This window comes from Peromyscus leucopus, chromosome 23 (genome assembly GCF_004664715.2).
Source record: "Peromyscus leucopus breed LL Stock chromosome 23, UCI_PerLeu_2.1, whole genome shotgun sequence".
In the NCBI taxonomy this organism is placed as follows: domain Eukaryota; kingdom Metazoa; phylum Chordata; class Mammalia; order Rodentia; family Cricetidae; genus Peromyscus; species Peromyscus leucopus.
In genome coordinates, this window is record NC_051082.1 from 8,784,236 (window position 1) to 8,799,353 (window position 15,118).

General features: G+C 50.1%; 1 protein-coding gene across 2 annotated transcripts in view; it reads left to right on the forward strand.

The window, feature by feature from the left end:
* The window catches only part of Ksr2 (kinase suppressor of ras 2), a 382,945-nt gene that overhangs the window by 252,802 nt on the left and 115,025 nt on the right, over positions 1-15,118 (forward strand). For both annotated transcript variants that reach the window (XM_028878818.2, XM_028878819.2), the window contains exons 6-7: positions 10,848-10,917; positions 14,173-14,256. In XM_028878818.2, coding sequence (XP_028734651.1) covers positions 10,848-10,917; positions 14,173-14,256 — 154 coding nt within the window. The remainder of the gene's footprint in view (positions 1-10,847; positions 10,918-14,172; positions 14,257-15,118) is intronic.

Genomic DNA, 15,118 nt, shown 5'->3' on the forward strand with positions numbered 1-15,118 from the left:
AAGTACCTACCCACTGTCCCGGAGGCCTTTAGGATAATGACATTGGATTGTCCCCCGTTCCAAGGTTGCACAAACCATTGCCACCAGCCACTTGCCACTTGAGCAGGACCTTGCCCCCAGGGTGCTAGGTGAGTGGTCCCTCTCCAGCCCCCCCAATTCCCTGCAGACAAATCGATCTCACGAGTGCTTCCCCAAAACAGAACGGAGCAGGGCTGGCTGTCACCCTCAGGAGTTTTTCTAGATTTCTAGATGTTAATATTTGATTTCCATTTCTGTTGTGAGTGTGTCCTCTCGGTCCACGGAATGAGTTTGACATCTCAGCACGTCCCCTTCTTCTCTTCAAAGCCTAGCAGTAAAAACATGAGGCGGGAGAGTGGATGAAAGGCAGGCTTCCAGATGTGTTGTCTGTCTTCAGATCCCGGGGAAGACAGCTCTCTCTACACCCTCCCGTCCTTGGAGCGGCCCCTCATGACCTCATGTTTCTTACCGCTCCTGCTGGCTCCTGGCCACCACTGTCCCCCTGGCCTCCACCACCTTCTGTCACTTCCCCACCTGACCGTTTACATCTTCGATTCTCCATCCACCGTTCCCACAATGGAGTGATGCCTTCTCTGTCCACAGGTTTGGTTTATGGAGACTTAAAGAGGGGGACAATTGGTGGTCAGGATTCAGAGGCCAGGTGGCAACAGTCATTTTTAAAGGGAGAGGGCATCAGAATAACTGTGGTCACACCTTCCTGCGAGATCCCAAAGGCATCTCTCAGTTGTTCCACCTTGTTTTTTCCTGTTTTTCATCTAAATTTTTTTTTGAAAATGTCATACGTGAGTACCCTTTTTACATCATTCCACCCTCTACCCTGTCCAGTTTTCCATGTGTCCCTTCAAATTCACAATTCTTTAATTATCCTTGTGTGTATATTAATGTATCATATGCATGTATACAACCTATGAGGTCCATTTAGTGTTGCTCATATATACGTGTGTTTAGGGGTGATCACTTGGGATGGGTAATCTAGGGGGCTCAGTGCTGTGGATATCATTCTGTATAAATAAAACATTGATTGGCCAGTGGCCAGGCAGGAAGTATAGGTGGGACAAGGAGAGAGGAGAATTCTGGGAGGTGGAAGGCTGAGTCAGGGAGACACTGCCAGCTACCGCCATGACGAGCAGCATGTAAAGATGCCGGCAAGTCATGAGCCACGTGGCAAGGTATAGATTTATGGAAATGGATTAATTTAAGCTATAAGAACAGTTAGCAAGAAGCCTGCCACGGCCATACAGTTTGTAAGCAATATCAGTCTCTGTGTTTACTTGGTTGGGTCTGAGCGGCTGTGGGACTGGCGGGTGACAGAGATTTGTCCTGACTGTGGGCCAGGCAGGAAAACTCTAGGTACAAATAATAAATATTTGTATTTTTATTGGAATAAAAACAATGTTCCCTCTCTCCACACTCATTGACTTCCTATAGCTATTTGTCTAGGGGGTGAAGCCTCGGGAGAGATTTCCCTCATCCACACTGGCACGTCCTCTGGTGGTGTTACTGTGTAGATCTTGTTTAGGTGACCCCATTGTCAGGATGACATGGGGCAGCTGCCCTGACAAACCTAGAAGACACAATCTCCCAGCAGGTGTCTGGTCCTCTGGCTATTACGGTCTCTTTCCTCCCCTTCCATGATGTCCGCTGGGCTTTAGATGTAGGAGCTGGGTGTAGATGTATCCAGTGAGGTTGGGCACCCCCTGGGAAGTTGTCTCTGCATTTTGACCAGTTGTGGGATTTCCATAGGAGTCTCCATCTGCTGCCAAAGGAAGCTTCTTAGGTGTGGGGTAAGGGTGGGATTTACGTGTGAGTGTAAGAAGTATATAGACTTCAGTTAGCAATTATTTTGGTTTAGGAAAGTAGCAGTAGAAAGCTCTCTCTAGGGCCTATGACCTTAACCAGCACCAGGGTGGAGGGGAGAGGTGGTACAGACTGGATAGAGACCCTCCCGTGATGTCTTCTTGCTACACCCTCTTCGCTTGGGATGGGTAATCTGGGGGGCTCATTCCTGGAATAAAACAATTTCCCCTCTCTTCCGGTTTCTCCCTCCCACCACCCCCCCATCGTCCACCTACCATTTTCTCAGTGGACTCCCTCCCTCCCTTTCCGGTCTTTCCAGGGTAGTTTTCCACACTCCCCGAAGGCATCTATCTCCTTCATCCCCTTTTTCCCATAGCCACCGCCCGCCTCCGCTGGCTCACACATCCTCAAGGTCTTTTCTCTCCTTTGATAAAGTAACAACTAGAAAAATCTCATTAATGAAGCCAGACAGCAGCGGGGGAGAGTTAATGTCCCCGTTCCCCTGCTCCGTGAGTTGACATGATTTCAGCAGTGACCTGTCATCAGGGATGGTGTTGTCTCCAGGAGGATTCTACCAGCAGACAGCAGGGGACAGGAAGAACGCAAGCCAAGCTGGGTAGGGTGGTGCAGGCCTGTAATCCCAGCACTCAGCAGGTGGAGGCAGGAGGATTGGAGTTCAAGGCCATTGTCAGCAACATGAGACTCTGTCTCAGGAAAAGGGGGGAGGGGAGTAAAGAAAGGAGGGAGGAAGGAATGAGGGGGAGAAGAGGGAAAAATGGAGGGAGGCACAGGATAGCGTCTGTGTTCAGGTGGTAGATGTTTGTGCATGGTCATGTGTGTGCATGTACATGTGTACTCCTGCGGAGGTCAGAGGCTGGTACTGTGTCTTTCTCAGTCACATTCCATCTTAGTTTTTTTTTTTTTTTCTTTTTTTGAAACAGGGTTTCCCTGTGTAGTTTTGGTTCCTGTCCTGGAACTCACTCTGTAGCCCAGGCTGGCCTCGAACTCACAGAGATCCGCCTGGCTCTGCCTCCCGAGTGCTAGGATTAAAGGTGTGTGCTGCCGCCGCCGCCGCCGCCGCCGCCGCCGCCGCCGCCGCCGCCGCTGCCACCACCACCACCACCCAGCTCCATCTTAGTTTTTGAGAAAGGGTCTCTCACTAAACTTGTAGCTTGCCTACTTGGCTAGGCGGGCTGGCCAGCAAGCCTTGGGGATCCCCCTATCTCTGCCTACCAACCCCAGTGCGCCAGTGAGAGATGCATACTGCTGCACCCGGTTTTCTACATGAGTGCTGGGAATCTGAACTCAGGTCCTCGGGCTTGCTCAGGAAACACTTTACTAACTGAGCCTCTGGGGTTAACGTTTTTGGCTAAGATTCCTGTGAGTCTCCCTGTGCCCAGCCACTGCTAGGTTAAGCAAAGAGAGGGCATCGAGGACTCATGTAGATTTGGGGTTGGTCATTTGTCAGAGTTTCCACCAGCAAGTAGTAGAAATGGTCTTGAGTCAAGGTCTAGTGGGGGTGGGGAGGGAAGACGTCTAATTAGCTAAGGAAATGAGTTCCTCCCGGGATCGATGAACTTTTTCTCCAAGAGTCCAGTCACTGGTGACTATTTTTGACTTTGTGAGTTATATCGTCTCTGTCATCGCCTCTCGAGTCTGTTGCAAGCGAGGCAAGCGAGCAGCCACAAACAACACGTCAGTGTCTGAGCGTGGCTACGTGCCAATCAAAGTGTATTTCCGGAACCCGACAACAGGCGTCATTAGACTCAAGGGTCAAGTGTACCGACCTCTGCCCTAAATCACAGTCGGCGGGGAGAGCGCTGCCGTGTTCCCACTGGCCTGTGGATTCTAGAGGAAGAATGATGCTGCTGATGAGCAGGCCAGCGGCAACAGTGCGTCAGGCTTTGTGCCGAGCGACTTCTAATCACAGCCCCCTCCATCCCTCTAAGAGCCCCATGAGGAGACTCTATGATTCCCTTTTTATGTCAGAGTCGGGGAAGTAAGGGCGCCGAGGTCCCTCGGTTTATCAGTGACGGAGCTGATGTTGGTCACACATCAGCTTACTGGAAAATTCCCTGCTCTTCCCTTGAAGTTGCACTGGGTGAATTGATGCCTCGGTAGGGCTTTTTCTCTGTCTCTTTAGGATTCTCACGTTCAAGGGTAGGTCTCCATCTTAAGCCACACACATGGAGCCATTGGCTTGACCTCAGCACCTCCATTTATGTGGTGTTGGGGTTTGGGTATGCAATGTCCTCTACAAGCTTGTAGGATTGAATGTTCTAGCCTCAGCGGGTAGAGCTGTTGTTTGGGAAAGCTGTACAGTCTTTAGGAGGCGTGGCTTGCCTGGAGGAAGTGGGGGTTAACATGGATAGTCCAGTTCCACTTCCTTTCCAGACTCTGCCTCTTGGTCCTCCCGGATGTGAGCAGTCCTCAGCAGCTGACTGACGGCCCCGCCCTGCATGATGGGAACCAGCGTCAGCTCTGCCTTCTCTGTGTTGCTGTGATTTGGTCACAACAAGAGACAATTAACTAATAAACCCCTGTCCCTGGATGGGTAGCATCACCGTTGCCCCTTGCTTGGCCTCAGTGCCACAGGGAATCCCAAGGAGCCCCACCTCAAATCCTTGTGAGCAGTTCCGTATCTCATCCAAGCGTCACTGTCAACCTCTCCTGCCACAGATTTTCCTCATCGCACAGTATCAAAGGCCGCCTCCCTGGTGGCGTCTCCTGTAACTGTGACAAGCCACTGAGGGAAAGAAAGGCTTTCCTGGGGCTCATGGTTGGAGGCTGTAGCCCATCGTGGTGGGGAAGGAGAGGAGAGTGAGGTGGCAGGTCACGTGGCATCTGCAGTTCGGAAGCACAGAGAGAGGAATGCTGGTACTCAGCTCCATTTCCTCTTTGTCCCTTTTGATTCAATCTGGAACCACAGCCCCCCAGGGGTGGCGCTTCCACCACGTTCAGGGTGGGTCTGTCTCCCTCCTCAGTTCACCCTCTTTGGAAGGACCAACATGGGTATGCCCTCAGGGGAGCTTCCTAAGTGATTCCAAACCCAATCAAATGGACTGCGAGTCTTTTACAGTTATGAGTGTGTGTGTGTGTGTGTGTGTGTGTGTGTGTGTGTGTGTGTGTGTGTGTGTGATTTCTTTCCTGCCTTGCAGGGATTAAACTCAGGCTTGGTGGCAAGCACCTTTGCCCACTGAACCAACTCCCAAGTTTACTGCAATTCAGTTTGAGGACTCGGGGTTGGTACACATACCGTGACATGGATGTCGCAGTCAGAGGAGAGCTGGGGGAGTCTGGTCTCTCCTTCTTCCATGTGGGTCCCAGGGATAGAGTTCAGGTGGTCAGGCTTGGGGCCGCAAGCACTGTTCCCCACCAAGCCAAGCCATCAACCGGTCAGTGACATTTAGCAGTGGCTCCCAGCTTCTTCGGCACACTAGCCAGTGCTGTGTGACCCCCATATAAACTTGTCAAGAGACTTCCGTGGTGGTGTTTGAAGCTTGGAAAGTGGGCTATATTTGTCTCAGGAGAAAGTTAGGTCTAAGTCGGCGAATAAACTCCACTCAGCCCCAAAGCATCGCGGGGCTGTAACCTTTGGAGACAGCACATAATTAAAATGCTTTTAGATCTGATGTATATTATATTTGAATTGGATATTAAAGCTAAGAGAGTTCTCGCCCGCTGTGTGAATGGTATGGGCAGCTTTAGTCAAGCCTTGTGAGCACCCCGGATAAATCAGTGGGACTTGGGCTGGCACCTAGCCCGTGGCCTCAGAAGGAAAGTTTCATGGTTTAAGTTTTATGAGTTGCAGATGTCTTTTGGGCTCAAAGAATTTTCTAGTCAATTTGAAGGTGGCTAAGTTGTCACTGAATCCATCTCGTCCGTGAAGGGAAAGCTGAAGAATAGTTTGAAACTTTTATTTCATTTATGATTTTCCCAAATCGGCTCTCTGGCTCTTGACTGGCCTAGCTCCGATCTCACCTTCCCTGCCTGAAATGCAACCATGGGATTAGATGGAATCCTGAATTTAAATCACATAACCCGTGCCCCTCCATACAGTGGGGGCTCAATGAGTGCCGGCTGTATGTATTAACGTGTTCAGGTCTTTATCTCCATGGAAATGGCAAGGGATTAGGAATGCCTCATCGCTACAGGGGCTTTAAGAGACTTCCATGGACTCTAGGAAGGCACGGTGCTTAAAACGATCGTCGCATTTGCCTCAGAGAGGGGACATGATGATAGAAGGCGAGCATGGCTGAAGATTTATAGGGACTGACTTCAGAAGTCCGCTCAGCTGTAGGACTCCGAACAAGTGGGCTGTGCTTTGTAGCCTGTAGACACAGCTTTCCAGGGGTGTGCTCCTTCCCAGGGTGGGGGTGCTGGCCAGGGAGGCTTCGGGTCTGCCTGGCAGAAGTGGGTCAATAGGAACAGTGCTGAAGGTCATAGCCCAGTCTCCATTTCTTTCCGCTTCCTGGTCAACTGCAAGACAGCTTTCCCGGCCACATGCTCTGCCGTGATGGACTGAGACCCCCCCCCCCCCAGAAACTGGGAGGTGGATTCGAATCATTCCTCCCCGAGTCTTCTGTCAGGGACTCTGCCACAGCCGTGTCCAAGGAGTAGATACAGGCTGAGGGAGTCCTGCTGACGTCTGGGACAGGCACCGTGATTAAGACTTTCCATTGACGCCGAGTCCAGCGGCCAGAGTTCTATGCACATTTTTGTGCATAGCCTTCCAATTGTCCAGTGAAGCAGATGTGAGGACACTGATGCTCGAGGGCTGTTCCCAGCCCAAGGACTCACCACAGGTCACATCTTAGATCTGCCTCAAATTGCCCATCTTTAAAATGGCATCTAAAATCAGCATCTTTTCTGACATACCAAGGATTCCTTTTCTTTTTCCATTTGTGTTGAAGCTGATGTTGGGAGTCAGCCTTGGTCACTCTTTTTCCTCACTGAGGTGGGGTCTCTCAATCCAACCCAGAGCTCACCCGCATGGCTATTCTCTGGCCAGCTTGCTCTGAGGCTATCCTGTACTCTCCTCGGGATGCTGGAATTACAGGCAGGATCTACTCCCCTTGGCTACCAGGAGCTCATATACTTATAAATGCCAGGCACAGCCTGCGAATATTCTAGCGTTGGAGTCCAGGTTCCCATTGCCTTAAACCCCCAAAGTCTGGACTGTTTTGTTTTCCAAAAGGGCGCTCTCTGGTTCAGCCATTTGCTTTTTATTTCCCCAGGAGAAGCTTAATCGTAGAAAAGTTGGCTGTGCGGTTCGTTACATCCCAGATTCTTGAAGCCACACACGTGGCACAGGACTGGAGCTGTGAGGGCTTTGTACCACTGCTCTGACAGATCGCCACAAATCCAGTGGTTTAAAGACCACGTACGAGTATTCACCTTATAGCTCAGAGAGTCACAAGTCTGAAATGGGTGGAAGCACTCCATGGTGGAAACAGGTGCATTATGAATTCAAGGCTAGCCTGGGCTACATAGCAAGCTTGAAGCCAGCCCAGGCTACCTGAGACCATCTCAAAAACCTGACCAAATCAAACAAAACAGAATGTTTATAAAACTTGGACACTTTATTAACGTTGGCCCCATCTGTTCTTGGACTTCCAAGGTGTTCTCAAAGTCTGTGGCTCCTGGGTTGTATCTCCTGTTCCGTTTGGGGGTGTGTGTCTTAAAGGGTTTCTACAGCCAGACCTCAGAACAAGGACGGCCTTCCTCCCAAGTCTCCCTCTTTCCATGTGCTGGCGATGGAAATATCTTGAAAGAGGCGTCTATTTTTCTTCCCCTGAGATGAAGGCAGCCGCGCTGGGCAAGACTCTGCCTTGTTATCAGAAAATTAGGGTGGGAAAGAGGTTTCCACGCAGCTACGGAGACATCTTAATAGACGCTTTGGTTGTTAAGCAGAAGTTCCTAGATCGGTTTAATTGCCGTAAATGTTATTTGCCTTCCCTGTTATGATAAGGCCTCGAGTCTCCGTATCTCTTTTCCCCCTCCTTCTTCCCTGTCAACCATTTGCCTTTGCTCTGAGGCTCGCACTGGCAAGTTTAATGAAACCCAAACAAAGGAAGCAGAGAGAGGCCATTGGAGTTCGAGTCTCACGCCCACAGACGGAGCCGAGCCTAGGGAGCGAAGCCTCCAGACTAATGAGGCTTTGCAGCTTAATGCAGTTGACAGGATGTACCCCTCCAGCTGAGCCTGGAACGGGAAAGCCAGTCCTGGAGCTTAATTGCTTCTGCCCTGGGCAAAGGGGACGGATGAGGACTAAGCAAGACACAGAGCTAATGGGAGATGCTCATAGCCCAAGATGACTCATTCTGTGCCCGAAGGAGCCTGGGGGCATCATCTGAGATGCTTTATTGGGGGGGGGGCAGGCAGTTATAGAAACTTCCAGATCAAGAGTCCCAACCTTGGTGTAACTGATACTTGGGATGTTTTAAGTTGTTGCGTGTATGGGGAAAGTTCTCACCTATGTATTAAGGGATGCTAAATAGAGCCTCTGGCTTTATCCCACTAGCTGCCAGTAACAAACTCCCAAACACAGTGTGATACCTTCAGAATGTCTTCAGAAATTTCCAAATATTTCATGGGAGCTGGGGATCTGAACTCAGGTCCTCATGCTCATACAGTAGGCACTTTACCCAAAGAGCCGTCTCCCTGGTCCCTTTAGGGAGTACATTTACACATGCTTCTCTTGGCACCTGGCTGTGTGACCAGTGCACCTCCTTGAGTTCCCTGGCCTTCCTTTGTACAAAGGGAATAGCTACGGCACAGGATGCAAGGAGGCATAGCTTCTGGCTATTAAGTACACACAGAAGATTTCTTGGCACATACTAAGTTTCTGTTGTAAGAATCTTGGTTTCATCAAACTTGTGCTAAGAACATACTTACCCCTAGGCACTATGCTCCGAGGTGAATTCAAAGGTGTAGATTTGGTTCTTGCTTTTGTAGAGGAGGTAAATGTATACAAGACATGTGAGGGACTACCTCCTTCCTCACTCATGGCAGACATTACTAATCAATCTCAAGACTTGTAAGCACTACCTACTTCCTCACCCATAGCAGACATTACTAATTAATCTCAAGACTTGTTAGGCGTACCTCCTTCCTCACTTATGGCTGATATTAGTAATTAATCTCGCTGCTCTTCCTCTCAGTTCTTCTCAACTAACCTTTGTCAGACATTACTAATGGCCTATGAGTGGACTCTCATTCAGTACTTCCTGTTTTGTAGATTACTCACAGGAGATTGACCTTCCTTTCCTGTCCAGCCTTTCAGAGTTAATGAGTAATGTCTTTCTTCCTGTGTCTGATGTCAGTCTACAAGAGGAGTTGACATGGAAAAGTTTTGTTTTTTTTTTAATTTTTAAAATTTTTTTCTCTTTGCATATCTGTGTGAGGGTGTCAGATCTTGGAGTTACAGACAGTTGTGAGCTGCCATGTGGGTGCTGAGAATTGAACCCGGGTCCTCTGGAAGAGCAGTCAGTGCTCTTAACTGCTGAGCCATCTCTCCAGCCCGGAAAAGTATTTTTAAAGAACATCATTTTTTTTCTCATTTTCTATCTCCCTCAGAAACTGGATGAAGTAGTAAAATGGGCTGTGTTAGTTAAACATTCTGCAGGCTGGGGGGCGTATGACTATCACGCCACCTCCTCAGTTTTCTTCAGCATTTGGGGCTTGGAAAACCATCGGCTCTTGCCAAAAAAAAAGGGTCCCAGCTTTGCAAGGGCGGCATATCGGTCTCGGAAACAGCTTTCAGACGACTGTGGCCATCAGTAGGCAGAAGAGAGAGATGACCGGGGTTAAAGGCTCTCCAACGTGTTCTGACATGCCCAGCGCTCCCAGTGAGAGCGACACTCCATAACAATGGCTGTGAAAAATGAGGCACACATCTGCAGCCCTGAAGTCCCCAGCAGGCTCCATCCATCTGGCTGAGAAGTGGGCGCTGGCGTGGGGTTGGCCACTTGCCTCTCTCCCTGTCTGTCTGAGGCAGCACTAGTTCACTCAGCTGCTGTTTTATGTCTAACTGCCTGCAAGGTCTTCCAGGAGGCTGGTGAGGGGGGCGGGCAGCAGTGGAGGTGTGCTGGGGCTTATGCTCAAGGTCTCAGAGGACCTAGAACTTGGTCATTTTCGACGATGTGGTTTTGCTCCTATTTGGCCTAAGGCATGGAAAAAAATGAAAGAAAGAAAAGAAAAAGCAGGACCAGGTACCCAGTCTGAAGTCTGGGTGCTTTATTGTTTTTCTCATTCTTATTTGTCCATCCGTCCATCCACCCACCCAGCGTTATCCATCCATACATGTAGCCATCTGCCTATCCATCTATCCTCCATCACAAACCTTCATCCATCTACCGACTTAGCTACCCATCCTTTATCCATCCAGGTATCCTTCCTTCCTCCATCCCGTTCACCTAGACATCCTTGCACTCACTTGCTCATTCTAGTATGGGTTGAGATTGCACACAGCTGGACATTCTGAAAGTCGTTATCTGCAATATCTGAAGAGCTTTCTGTTCAGCTTTGTGTTTGTTGGTGTATTACTTTTTGTTTGTTTGTTTTCCGAGACAGGGTTTCTTTGTGTAGTTTTGGAGCCTGTCCTGGATCTCACTCTGTAGACCAGGCTGGCCTCAAACTCACAGAGATCCGCCTGCCTCTGCCTCCGGAGTGCTGGGATTAAAGGTGTGTGCCACCACCGCCCAGGCTTTTTTTCTTTCTGAGACAGAATATTACCCTGCAGCCCAGGATGACCTTGAACTCATCATCATCCTCCTGCCTCAGCCTGAACAGTGCAATGACAGGTGGGCTTTCCCATACCTGACCTCAGTTGACATATTTGATGGCATCTGCTGCCTGCCCTTCCTGGGGAGCCTCCTGTGAGTGGAGCCGGTGACCTAAACTGGAGCTCTACCTGGCGTGAGGCCAGTGGATGGGGCTCCTTTTTATTTCCAGCGCCCAGGTAGAGCTGGCTCAGCCCTTGACCTTCCTGTCTGTTTTTGTCTCCTCAGACACACTGTCTGTACCACGGTGGTCACCACAGATCCCACGCAGAGACCTTGGCAACTCCATCAAGCACAGGTAGGTAGGAGGCTGTACCTGTGTGTGTGTGGGGGGGGGGGGTAGGAGGGTGCTGAAGCCTATGGGTGCCAGGAATGTGCCCATCCCCAGCTTCCACACCACCACACCCTTCTGTCTTTTGTTGGATTGAGGTGTCTGCATCATAGCCTCGTCCTTATCAAATCCACACAGGACAGTTAAAAAGCAGAGACATCATGCTCAGACTGACCTGAGTTCCGTTTTCCTCCTACTAAAGCTTTGTAGCCGTGAGAAATTGCTTAACGTCTCTGGACTCCATTTTTTTTTAATGTCATATTTATTATCAAAAAAAAAAAAATCACATGGCATACAATGAAATAAAGGAAGACCCTGGGATATCATAATCAAGACCTTTAAAGAAATAACACGAAGCTGGGCGGTGGTGGCGCATGCCTTTAATGCCAGCACTCGGGGGGCAGAGGCAGGCGAATCTCTGTGAGTTCAAGGCCAGCCTGGGCTACCAATTGAGTTCCAGGAAAGGTGCAAAGCTACACAGAGAAACCCTGTCTCGAAAAACCAAAAAAAAAAAAAAGAAAAAAGAAAGAAAGAAAGAAAGAACACGAAACTGTACATCCATGAAACAAGTCTAGCAGGTTACAGAGTGTGGCATCAAAGTTAGAGAGAAACTTTTTTTTTCCTGTAGGGATAAGTTCATACATTCTACCTACAAAATGAGATGGTATATTAAGGGCCGTACACACACCTCACTGTATCATAAAGGACTTCAGGCTCCACGTGGGGGCTCTTCACCCGGGAAACTCATTTAGATGGCCAGCTAAACTCATTGCTAGAGGTTACCCCAGAGCAGGGGGCCAGCAGGAGGCCTTCCCCAGGATCCTCCACGGCCTAGAATTTGTTTCCAACAACTTCTTAACTCTCCCAAATTCAGCTTTCTACATGTGGCCGCAATTTCCTCACAGACTCAGGGGGGAGGCGCAGAGTCAGACCAGGATGGGGGAAGTCACTGATAGATGAGGAGACTTAGGCCCTGGCGGATGAGGGAGGGGACTGACCGCTAATTATAGCATAATTAGCTCGGGCCCCTGTGATCTGAGATCCCCCCTGGTGAGTTTCTGTACCCAGGGGAGCCAGCTGGATGTTTTGTTTGCTCCTTCATGGAGCTATCCCTCCAACTTGCAGATTCCCAGTGTCCGTGCTGTGGGACATGGGTCTGTGTCCCTGGGGAGCTGGCCAGTTAGCAGAGGGACCTCAACAAGCCTCAGAGGTCTGTCAGCGGGCTGCGGGGAGAAAATCCAGGCACACACACACACAGCCTCAGCCTGGAGCAAGGCTGCACTCGCCCTGAGACAGCTCATCATCAGTTCTTAAAGAAAAAAAAAATGTCACAACTGGAAACTGGAAAGACCTTGATGGAAGCCGTGAGATGTAGTGACAGACAGGTCTGTCCGTGACTAGAGGCTGATCTGTGGAGCGAAGAGGACTCAGATGAGGGCCTTTTCAAATGTTTATTGGTTCAGCTCCACCCCTGGGTTGGCCACAATCCCTGGTTCAGCTCATCCCTGGGTTCAGTTCCCCCTCTGTATCAGATGCCTCTCTGGCCCAGCCACCCCTCCAGTTTGGTCACGTTTGTGGCTCAGCCACACCCCTGGGTTGGCTACCCTTTTGCCTCAGTCTCACCTGGCTGGCTCTACCCTCTGGGCTTTCTTACCATTGCCCTGGTGCCCCACCTTCGGATGCTGATGTCCAGGGGAGTGAAGCAGGCTGACCATCTCCGGGCCCCATAGCTGGCTTCCTAGTGAGGTGAGGGCCCCTTGATGGGTGTTACTCTTCAGCCTCACCCTGCATTCCCCCCACCCCCACCCCAGGCTAGATGTCAGGAATGAGAGACCCCCAGCCTTGAAAAGAAACATGTGCTAACATCTCATTCCCTAGGTTGTCAGGTCTAGTGGTACACACTAGCAGTCCCAGCACACGGGAGGGTAAGGCAGAGAGTTAAGAGTTCAAAGATAGCCTGGGCATCATGATAAAATCCTGTCTCACAAAAAACACCCACCCCCCACCCCCACCCCCCCGCAGCAGATCTCACTCTGTCATTGGAATTATCACAGCAAGAGCCAGGCAACAGGACAAAGCGAGGCAACCCAGGGGACAGGCCAAAGCTGAAGAGGGGAGACATCTGCCAGCGGACCCTCACACCTGCCCCCCCCCATTCCTGCCTTGCTGCCCGGTGGGTCTTTTGCCATCTCCTCCCCTGAGCCGCCCCAGCTTGCAGAACAGACCCGATAAGCCCTGCTTATCCCAAACCCCAAAGGGGCTTAACTAAGCCCAAGTCCAAAGCTGGAGAGGGAGCATCAGCAAGCCGGCATCTCCGTGGTGAATATTGCTGTTTGCTTAGCTGTGGCAGCTCCAGGCTGAAGCTGGCTGGCTGTGCTCGAAGGGCTGACCCAGATCCCAAAAGAGGGGATGGCAGCGGAGGGGAGCCAGCTTCCCCCCTCAGAGTTATCCATCTCTGAGTTACATAACCTCCAAGGTTCCCCTTTGGCACTTGGAGGAGGCAGTGGAGATTACATACAACCACTGCCGAGGGTGGCACAAATTGAAAATTAAAATTAACTGTGACCCGGGAACCTTCAATACTTTTGCCGGATCCAGCCGCTCCTCTGTCTCCTATCTCAAGGCGGGAAGCACGGCCCGGCACAGGAGGGGTGATCGGAGAGATAATCTGATGCCTTCCAACTGGCCTTGGTGACCTCGCTGTGTGGGGACTTCCACACTGTATTTGCAGTAGGTGACGGTGACTAGGGGAAGGTGAACCAACCGAGGGTGTCTGAAGAGGCAGGCTTTCATTGGTCAGGGGCAGCTCTCCTCTGCTCCTGAATTTGGAGGTTCACTGCTCGCTTATAGAATTGAACTTGCAGGCCACCTACGGTGTTTGTCGAGTGAATAAATGACCATAATGAACACTCAAGGTAATGACTGACACAGACCGATTCATTGAGCGTTACCTGTGTGCCAGGTGTTAGGACACCTTCAACATATAATCTCCGAGGTTGATGTCAAGATTACTTCCACTTTATAGGCAAGGATACTGAAGCTTCCTGGTTTAAGCAAACTTAATTGAACTTAATTATCACCTGTTTTGGAACAAGCAGGACCAGAATCCAGGGTTTATAGGCTTCCTGTCATCCCCTCTTGCAGGATCTAGGGGTACATCTTCCTGGAGATGGGCCCACGGCCACTGCCTCACCTAGGACATTTCCCCTTTCTTTCTTACAGGTTTTCCACCAAGTACTGGATGTCTCAGACGTGCACGGTCTGCGGGAAAGGGATGCTTTTTGGCCTCAAGTGTAAAAACTGCAAGTGAGTGATTTCCCTTTAAAAGACTTTTTACAATACCAGATATCAGGCAGCGCTCGGATGGGCTTTGGCACTCTCCAGGGAGTTGTGAGTTCTTGACCCTGAGGAGAGACATTTGCTTTGTGTTTCAGAAAGGGTCCCAGGTGAAGCTGTGTGTTTGGGTAGGGTATCGAGGAGAATGGTTCTGAGTAAAGCCAGAGCTGAGAAGTAGGAAGGCTAACAACACCATGTGCTGGGGCCGGTGGGGTCTCCTGTGCTCAGAGCCTTTACTGTGGTTTTGAATGTGAAGTGTTTCGCACAGTCTCATGTTATGGGATGCTTGGTCCCCAGCTAATGTTTCGGGTCCTTTCGAACATGGGGTGGGGGTCTGGCTGGCAGACATTGGGTTATAGGAATAGGGGCTAACTGTTCTAGGCCAGCTCCCCTTCTGCCCCAACTCTGCTTCCTCACTGCTGCTATGACACGACCTCATGCTCCCACCACCAGGCTTTCCTACCGTGGTGGACTGTGTCCCCTGATTTCTAGTTTCTCCACATATTCTGTCACAGAAACAGTAACTAATACAGTGTTAGAGGTCAGTGTCAGCAAACTTTTCTTCTAGTTGTCAGAAACAGTAACTAATACAGTGTTAGAGGTTAGTGTCAGCAAACTTTTCTTCTAGCTGTCCTGTAACAAATACTTTAGGTTCCATGGTTCTCGGGAGCCTTCATGTTTCCCTTGAAGCTTCTCAAAACTGATTCATGTATTTTGAAAGTAGCCACAGACAGTTCAGAAAGAGTTATGGTCATGGATTCAGTCCAATAAAACTTTATTTATAAAAACAGTGCATAGCCTGGCTCCAGTCCTGTGGCTTGCTGATACCTTT